Here is an 8,645-nt window from a genome sequence, read left to right on the forward strand (position 1 = left end):
TGGACACATCCCCCTTCTATGAAGCTTCAGCTAGCTCCACAGCAATCTGTCGAAAGTATCCAGAATTCGCTTTGGTTCCATTCAACAAAGGTCACATTCTTAAAGAATTGTCGAAGTTGTCATCAGACAAACGACTTTCTCCCTCTTTTGACAGAGGATCAGAGCTGAAACTGTTTGCGCAATATCCGTTCCAGGTGCCTCAGTACTGAGAGGGGATAGCAATCTCGTTCGAATAGTCTGTTTAGAGAGATGGCTTTGCCCCGACGATGGGCTCATCGAGAGACATCCATTACACCCGGCCAAGTACATATACCGAAACAATCCCCGATATCAACCTTCTCGACGACGCAAGGTGCATGGTATGGAAAAGTACCTTCATATGGTCTGCAGCAGCAACCAAATCATGGCCATCCCAGCCAGTTTTTGAACTCGACCGGCAAGCTTGAAGCTTCGAATTCCAGATATGCAATGGCAGGCGGCTTCAAATTCGCAGAATGTAAATTCGATGACAGAGAATCCATTAGACCGCAAAACCAACAGCGACGTGGAGGCCCTGACGATGCTGAAGCTCATTTTGACTGCCTCCCAGCACCCATAATCACAGCGGATACGAGCACTGCACGGGCGAGCCTAGCGGGATCTGGGCCAGGAAGCCAAGCACCCCAGTCCTTCATTGCAACAACACCACCTAACAGCCAGAGAAACAATAATTCGACAATCCCAGCAGTAGCGCAATCTCTACCAAGATCCAACCTGGGTCGCGCTCTGACAGGTTCACTCTACCCGTCTATGGGGACGGCTGAAGTCCAGAATTATGTCCCAAGGCTGCAGACCCAAAAGAACGCGTTCAAAAGCTGTGGAAGTAACTGGGACGGGCCCAAGGAGGCGAGGAGCACGTATGTGAATGGCACGTCTCATCAACAAGGATACCCTCAGCCGGGATGGGCGGAATCCACGAATAGAATGGCATGCATGCCCATATCGAGCACTTCAGATACGAATATCGAATCGGCATTTCCGACAATCGCCGAATGGCCAGAGCAAACGGGTAGCAGAGAGAATGTTCCAGACTTCACAAAGGATGCGGCAAACTCGTGGCATGGGGTGCAAAACTCCATTCAGCAACCACAGCGATGGCCTGATGACGTGAATAATGATATTTCTCCATCTTTGATTACCCAGATCAACTTGCCAATCACACAGGATGGCTGGAATGAGTTGCCCACAACGTCTCTAGGCTACCAATGCAGCCCGGAATCTTCGTTCTCCACCTGTTTCACTCCGGACACGCTTCACGAGCCGGTCAGTTTCGATTCTCCAGACTTCCATGATATGAACGTGGCGATGGGATATATCGATCAAAATCCCAGTTGTGAAAAGTTGTCAGAATGGCAGGGTCAATTGGCTGGCATTGGGCCTTTCGAGCCGAACACGACAACTATAAAACAACCAGGGAGGCCCCGAAAGATAAAAACCTGTGAAACGCTGAGAGGGGCAATTATCGGCACCCAGCGTACCAGCGAAAAGGACGAATACCTGATCCAATGCAAGCGTGCGGGAATGTCGTATAAGGAAATCAAAGAAAAAGGAAACTTCTCCGAGGCCGAGTCAACACTAAGAGGAAGATTCAGAACACTAACGAAACGAAAGGAGCAGCGGGTAAGGAAGCCAAGATGGCAGGAGAAAGATGTGAGTATATCCCCCTTGTCGTTTTTTTTTAACGTATCAGTAGTACTAACAAAGATGTGCTGCTTATCAGGTACGGCTTCTTTGTGAAGCCGTGAGGAAGTTTGCCAACCCGGTACAAAATGGCACAGGAGAGGACATCAAGTCTCCCAAAATATCGTGGAAGCAAGTGGGCGAATATATATGGATGAATGGAGGGTCATACCATTTTGGCAATGCAACTTGTAAGAAGAAATGGGAGCAAATTCAGCAAAATCTTATAGCACTACGGCCAGGACATCACTTCAGTTGAGCTCAGGATAGTAATGATACCCGGGTAAAGGAAACCGCATACGCACCTCATAAATGCATTAATCCACCCCCCATACACACACACACACATATATATATATATAATCCAGTGAATAGAACTCATCTTAATTAGGACAAAACTTGCCAGCCAAGCCTTGACAAGCTCGCCATTCCATTTCCCCAAACCCCAGCTCAATACGATCAATACCTGTTCACAAAAGGACTAGATCGATATCAAAATCGCCCTTCAAGTTGTCTTTGGTGTGTGGTGTGTTGCAATCTAGCATGATATAGTGTATTGCCTTATACGAATACAAAACGTATCCGTGGCACGGATGGCTAACACCGCGTTTATGTGTCACATCCTGGCATTTGGATCTGGATATGGAAACCCAATCGCCTCCAATACGGATTCCAAGATATCAGGTTGGTTTCTCAGAACATCCCATTCAGCGGCTGTTTTTACCATCAACGTTCCCGCTAATATAGTACCGTTGAGCTTAACCAGGCCAGCTTCTAGAGTATCATTTCGATGCTTAGGATCTATTGGTAACCATGCAAACTCGCTCCTTCGAGGGCATATCATCATCCGCGATGTAGTCATGGCTAAATTATAGCTAATAGCACTCGGCCCGTTGGTTTTCAGCTTCTCCGGGTCCATGGAATCTAACCGAGGGTCTGAGGATCCCTGCGCAGCCTTCAGGGCCATTCCGTATAATCGCAGGTATGATCGGTGCAGTTCATCTTCGGATGGTTCTGGCGGTAGATCGACCGCATAGCACGCGAATGGCAAGCCAAAGGAGTTTGGGTGATCGAAGTTCCTTGATGCAGAGGAACTATTCCCATCAATTAATGGCTTCCAGCTTCCATCATCGGGTTGGGCCATTCTTTCCACGGGTAAAAATTGTAGGTGTCTGTGGGGTTGACTAGCACCACTATGTTCCCCGCAGTTGAAAAATGCAAAGAGGCGTTTCGACCCCGCTGGCCTCCCATGCGTCTGCCATGCTTTCAGACATTCAAATGCGGCTTGGAGATCCTCTTTCTCTAGCAGATCGGTCTGAGGTTTATACGCTTTGGTTGCAAGTATAAAATGATCTGATATGACAGGGAATTTATTCAGGACCAATATATGGGAGGGATCGGACTGCGGAAATTCGGTGATGAGAAGATCTTCAGGAGGATCGTGGAACGGATCTCGCTTTGTGACCGACTGTTTTCGCTCAAGATCTTGGGGTATGTTATTGTTTGGCTTCCTTGCGAGAGCTGGACAGTATCTAAGTTGGAACTGGTATGGTGCCAACAATTAACAAACGTCCCACTGGGCCTAGCAGCGCCGCCAAATCTGGAAGAGATACAATGACTTACTGGTGTATCTGAGGCCGATATTGTCGTGACCTCGGTTTGTGAGAAGACTAAGGCCCCAGACTGTTTGGCTGCAGCGAACCGTCTTGCGACAAGCGCTGGAAGGTTCTCTGTGATTCCAGAGAACATGCCGTGTGTTGATGGAAAGTATGTGCAAGTGCTACGAATTGTAAAGTACAGACATGACATGTGTTTATGGCGTTTAGAAAATAAAGCTGTTGAGCTGTCTTGTAGATTTACAGAAGAGGTAGTCAAGATGCAGGAGGTGGCGTGTGCTTGGCGGCGAAAAGGAACCTACAACAAATGACAAACTTCAAACACAACTTGAAATGTAAAACGTTACCAACCAACCATCTGCATTGTTCATTTCATGCTTCTTTCACGTTCACACTCTTTTTCCAAATGATCCCTCGATTCATAAGCAATGAGTTACAATAATTGCTATACAACCACTACGCCGCGTAGTATTCAAACCAATAGTCGAGTGTTGACGCGTGTTTAGCGCCTCCAAACCATTCACTCCCCAAGATATAAACCGCAGATAGGGTCAACAACTCTCAAAGAGTCGGCCTGCGAAAAGCATTTGTATCTAATTCTCAAGGGGAAAAAACGAAAGATATTCGTTCCCCAACACTCGCCTTAAGCTCGCTACTCTCTACTGATATGCACACATTCACCATGGCCAGAAAGACGACCAACGCTTTGGTATCCGGCCGTAGCGGCATGGTGTTGTCTCTATTTTTAGGGAACATCTTTTATTTTAATAATAGCAACCGCGGCTATGCGCAATAACGAGGCTTAGCAAAGGCATGGACCCTTATGCTACGAGACAGAACCGTTGATCCCCACTGATCTTCGACGCATACTAGTATCAGTAGCTCAATTCTGAGCTCTGCCTTTGGTATCCGGGATATTGAAAAAAGAATAACCTAATGTTTACCCTTTATTGGGGGGATTATTCGCCTTTGCCAATCGACATTCAGCTGTTGGGACATATTGTTGCATTCGGACATAAGTAATGGAAAGCGAACGTTTCTTCGGATCTCATCACTGTTGATATTCGAGCTTTGGAAGACTAAATGAACATTGCGATGCTGGACCATATGAAAGCAGGATGACCAACACTGTGGGGCCTCTCCGGAATACTACCTCATCATTATGTTGGGAATGAACTACGACTAAACAAATGATCCCCAAGAAAAATCACCTCTTGTTCTGCTGACTTGTTGGGTAACCTAATTATTTCATCCCCCGATTTCCAAATCATGGGGACAAAGCAAAATTGCCGGACCAGAGGACCTACCCTGACATTTGTTGGGAAGCTTGTTATAGGCCATACATAGCATTGAAATAATGCTGACTCTGATGCCTGGGTGTTTCCGGTTTTCTGACAAATTGGCCCCTGCAGGCCGTTATTCATGCACGTCCTCCATTTCCATCAAGCCCCTGTGGCCAGCCCTATCGTATTGCGGAGGTATCCCCATTTAGTCAGGCCTCACAGTTTCTTCCTTTTGACGATCATGGAATCCCATGGGGCCCCTGCTACCCTTCTCTGAAGAATTCAACTAGCAGCTTACTATGTACTCCATGATCACCGTGGAGTCAATCAATCTGGAAGAATCGCGTGACCAGAATCGGAAATTATATGGGAACACCTACCGACAACTGCCGGAACCAATTCACCCTTTTGCCATACCTGACCTCTGCCTAGGCATATCGCAATCAGATCCGGATTGTTTCCCACTTCATTCACCAGCGATTCTTAATTATTAATCATATTTATCGACTGGTCCGAAAGTTTCTAAGTTCAGCTTGTTGATGACCCCTCCTAAATTCAAAGCTATGGAATCGCATTTCTCTCTCCTCCCACAATGGTAGGTATCATCCACCGAAACCCTGGCTCGGGCGATACCATTTGTTGCCAGGCTTCTCTCAAGGAGCCCGGTGATTGAAATTTTTAGCCAAGGGCATTCCTAGCACCCTGTTTAGTCACCCCTGTCAAGCCAGCAGTCAGAGGGATTGTCCGTTGTGTACGCCCAAAGGTAGGTTCAGCACCATGTTCTGTATCGTGCTAGCCACTTAGAAACAGACCCTCAGCGGAAGGAAAAGGTTCTGAATGATCGGAGTCCAAGGATGGGAGGAGCCTCTCATTTGGACAAACACCAAATCCTAACTCCACATTTCAGTTCACCGCTCCAAGGACGTGATCCCACACGCAGCCTTCGTCTCGATGAAAAGGGAGGACCCTCGTGCTACCACCAATTCTCGCAACATGATTTGTCTCCAGGCCTTGGGTGTGGCTGGTCCATGGGCGGCAAGGCAGATAGATTGACAGACAGCTTTGATATAGCAGAGAAAAAGGGCCGAAAAAAAAAAAAAGAAAGAAAGAAAGAAAGAAGGAAGGAAAGGAAACGGCCAGTCGCGTTCGTTCCATTGTCTAGCGGTCTTCGCGGCTGAAAAATGCATGCTGCACGCTGCCGCGTATCCACGTTGGTTATTCGGGTCTCTTAAAACGCCTCCGAACGGGCGGGCAAGCCGATGGCAGTGGAAACTGACAGCGAGGAACGTAGGCGGGTTTGGAAGTTTCTCTGCAACACGTTCGATCAGAATATTTCGTATTGAGAAGTCACCTCACGAGCACCGGTATGTATGCTTGCAAAAAAAAACATGAATAGAGAAGAACGTATCGTATTTAAAAAAGACAAACAAAAGAAACTCCTCCTCTCTAGCCGTTACTCCCCCCCTCCCAAAAATCAAACCCCAAGCTTAGCTAGCACAGATCAACCCTGCATATCGAGTTGAATACTTGACAATAAACTACTACTAGTTGGTAATCATGCGCTATTGCCGCTTCTGAACAGTTCACCACCTCCACTTGGTTGTTCGCCCGGCGGGGACATGGAGGGTTTTTTCTTTTCCTTTTTTTTTTCCTTTTTTCCCCTTTTTTCAAGGGTTATTAGTATTGTATGCCGTATTTGAGGACTACGGACTACAAGCGCGCCAAATGGCAAAACCGTCGCATTGGGATTACGAGAAGCCTACAAGGGGGTTCCAGAGAGGAAATATGCGTTTCTCTTCCCGCAAGCATTCAAAAGATAGGTACTAGTAGTATTCCCGGAGACAATTTCGCGTAGATAGAGAGAGAGAGAGAAAAACGAAACCTTCTTCCACACTCCCCTCGGAAAATAATGGGGGTTGGAGAGAGAATGTTTGGAGAGTGTATACGCATGGACGGCAAAGGTGCGCTCGTACTAGCCACCAACATGGTAGTAATCCCGATCATCATCATCATCATCAGCAGCAGCAGCAGCAGCAGCAGCAATAATAGTGGCCTGCCCAGGGTGCCGAAACTTGTCCATCACGAAAAAAAAGCCTCGGTGGTCCCTAGTGGGCTTTCTGCGGTTTTGCGAGCCAAGGGAAACATCCATGGACGCTGCCACTTGCAACACGGGTCAGGGAAAAACGGAATTTCAGCAATTGCTTGATGCAGGAAGAGGGCGATCCCGAAATGTGGAAGCTTCCTGGAGGGAAGGAGGGGAGAGAACCAGGAACTTCGTCAACGTGGGATGGCGGTAATGGTCAATTCCATACGATATATGACACTGTAATCTGTTCGGAATATACATTGAACCAGGTTTTTTGCAACAGGAACAGCAGGAACAGCAGGAACGACGACAACAACAACAACAACAACAATACAATTATTCAACCCTCGCAACCCTCGCAGGGCCCAGCTAGTGGATCATCGAGTGTTGGGATCCCCAAAGAACAACGACCCCAACGACGACGTTGACGTTGATGACGCTGGTGAACGGACGAACCACGGCACCGATTTCCCCCCTTTCATTTCTGCCTCCGCCTTTCTGCCCGGAAGACCCCTGGCGGCATCCCAATACGGTCTAGCGCGGCATCGGCTTTGGTGACAATAGGCCGTCGCTGATTGGCCAAACCCGCCTGACCGCCCTCCGGTAGCCCTATCGTATCGGCCCTGATCCATGCGGGCCTTGGCGCGGCACGATGTGGATACAGGCTACCTAGGTAATCTCGGATCCGAGGGAATGGGGGGCTGATCGGGCTTGACCGAGGGCGCGCGCTGTGGTTGGCCCTGGCCTCGGTCAGCCCCATGGGTCGTGGCGCGGTTAGTGCAAGCTCCTAACGGCCGCTCCGAGTCGGCGATTCCATGGAAAGGGGAAAAGTTGACGCTCTCCGGCTCAGATTTGGAAACTAGTCGAATGCTCATTACCGTTGTTTTGAGAGGATGCCCAGGTTGGAACTTTGTATCTCTTGGCTGTCGGTCTGTCGGTTTGTGAAATCGGTGCCGCGGCGAAAAGCAGACCAACCCCCACCACCACCACCACCACCCCCGTGACAAGGCTGACTTGGGGGAACCCCGATTTCAGGTTCTGCTTCTCACCAAACCCTGGTTTTGATCCTTCAAGAGCAAACATGGGAAGTCTCCTGTCGAGGTGCCAGGGAAGAATGGCGTGATCTACGCTTCCAAACCAACCTTGGGAGATCCCTCGGGCTTCCCCCGGAGTTGAATCGCTCGTAGACCCTTCCCCCCCCCCTGTGGCCTGATTGACAGCAACGGCGAATCACGATTGATTATCTTATCTGATTTTCTGATCTTAGGCCAGATGCTCATTGATTGGTCCAAAGCACCGAGTACTCAGCACTCACGAGTTACTACTAGTACTACTACTACTACTACTGCTACTACTGCTACTGCTACTACTGCTACTGCTACTACTGCTACTGCTACTCTGTGCTAACTACTCCTACTACTACGACGTACGCATCTGCAATTTCTTGGATTTCCCTCTAGAGTTGCATCGAAGAGTTTCATTCTCAACAAAATAAATAAGTAGATAAACATTGTCCGCGGCTGTGGTACGCGGGTGTTGAGGTTGAAGTTGAGCTTGAGCTTGAGGGTTGTTCATCCGTTTTTCTTGGCTGCTCAGCCCTATGCACGTACCCGCCCACCCCCCTCCTCCCACAAGGCCATGACGATGACGATGACGATGATGATGATGATAATGCTTGTTTTGTTTTGCTGATGGACATAAGTGGACAATGGCATGTGGTGTTGTTAACCCGTCAAGATTTTTTTTTTACTCGTTGCCTGACCTCCACATTGAACACCAGCGACGGCCCCTCTAAGGGATTCCCGGGCAAAGAAGAGCGTCTTCCTCGGCTCAACCCAGGTACCTACTGTACCAGCGGGTTTTCTTTTTTCTCTTTCTCATTTTCTCTTTCGGGGACAGGAGGAGATAGATTGAGAAATAAACGGTCCACAGAGTACTTAG

General features: G+C 48.4%; 4 protein-coding genes across 4 annotated transcripts; 1 reads left to right on the forward strand and 3 right to left on the reverse strand.

Moving 5' to 3' along the window:
* Positions 1-249: 249 nt before the first annotated feature.
* On the forward strand, positions 250-2,266 carry HCBG_01851 (uncharacterized protein; the record flags this gene model as incomplete). The annotated part of the gene is made up of 2 exons (XM_045428900.1): positions 250-1,689; positions 2,111-2,266. 2 exons carry the CDS (start codon positions 250-252, stop codon positions 2,264-2,266), a joined length of 1,596 nt encoding a protein of 531 aa, XP_045290686.1.
* A 69-nt stretch (positions 2,267-2,335) lies between these two features.
* On the reverse strand, positions 2,336-3,468 carry HCBG_01852 (Ap4A phosphorylase II; the record flags this gene model as incomplete). The annotated part of the gene is made up of 2 exons (XM_045428901.1): positions 2,336-3,262; positions 3,343-3,468. 2 exons carry the CDS (start codon positions 3,466-3,468, stop codon positions 2,336-2,338), a joined length of 1,053 nt encoding a protein of 350 aa, XP_045290687.1.
* A 467-nt stretch (positions 3,469-3,935) lies between these two features.
* HCBG_01853 (uncharacterized protein) lies at positions 3,936-4,832 on the reverse strand (the record flags this gene model as incomplete). Its single annotated transcript, XM_045428902.1, has 1 exon — positions 3,936-4,832. One exon carries the CDS (start codon positions 4,062-4,064, stop codon positions 3,936-3,938), a length of 129 nt encoding a protein of 42 aa, XP_045290688.1.
* Positions 4,833-7,182: 2,350 nt separating this feature from the next.
* Positions 7,183-7,984, reverse strand: HCBG_01854 (uncharacterized protein; the record flags this gene model as incomplete). The annotated part of the gene is made up of 3 exons (XM_045428903.1): positions 7,183-7,432; positions 7,583-7,713; positions 7,847-7,984. 3 exons carry the CDS (start codon positions 7,982-7,984, stop codon positions 7,183-7,185), a joined length of 519 nt encoding a protein of 172 aa, XP_045290689.1.
* Between the last annotated feature and the right edge of the window lie 661 nt (positions 7,985-8,645).

The sequence above is a fragment of the Histoplasma capsulatum genome, assembly GCF_000150115.1.
Source record: "Histoplasma capsulatum G186AR genomic scaffold supercont2.2, whole genome shotgun sequence".
Taxonomy (NCBI): Eukaryota; Fungi; Ascomycota; class Eurotiomycetes; order Onygenales; family Ajellomycetaceae; genus Histoplasma; species Histoplasma capsulatum.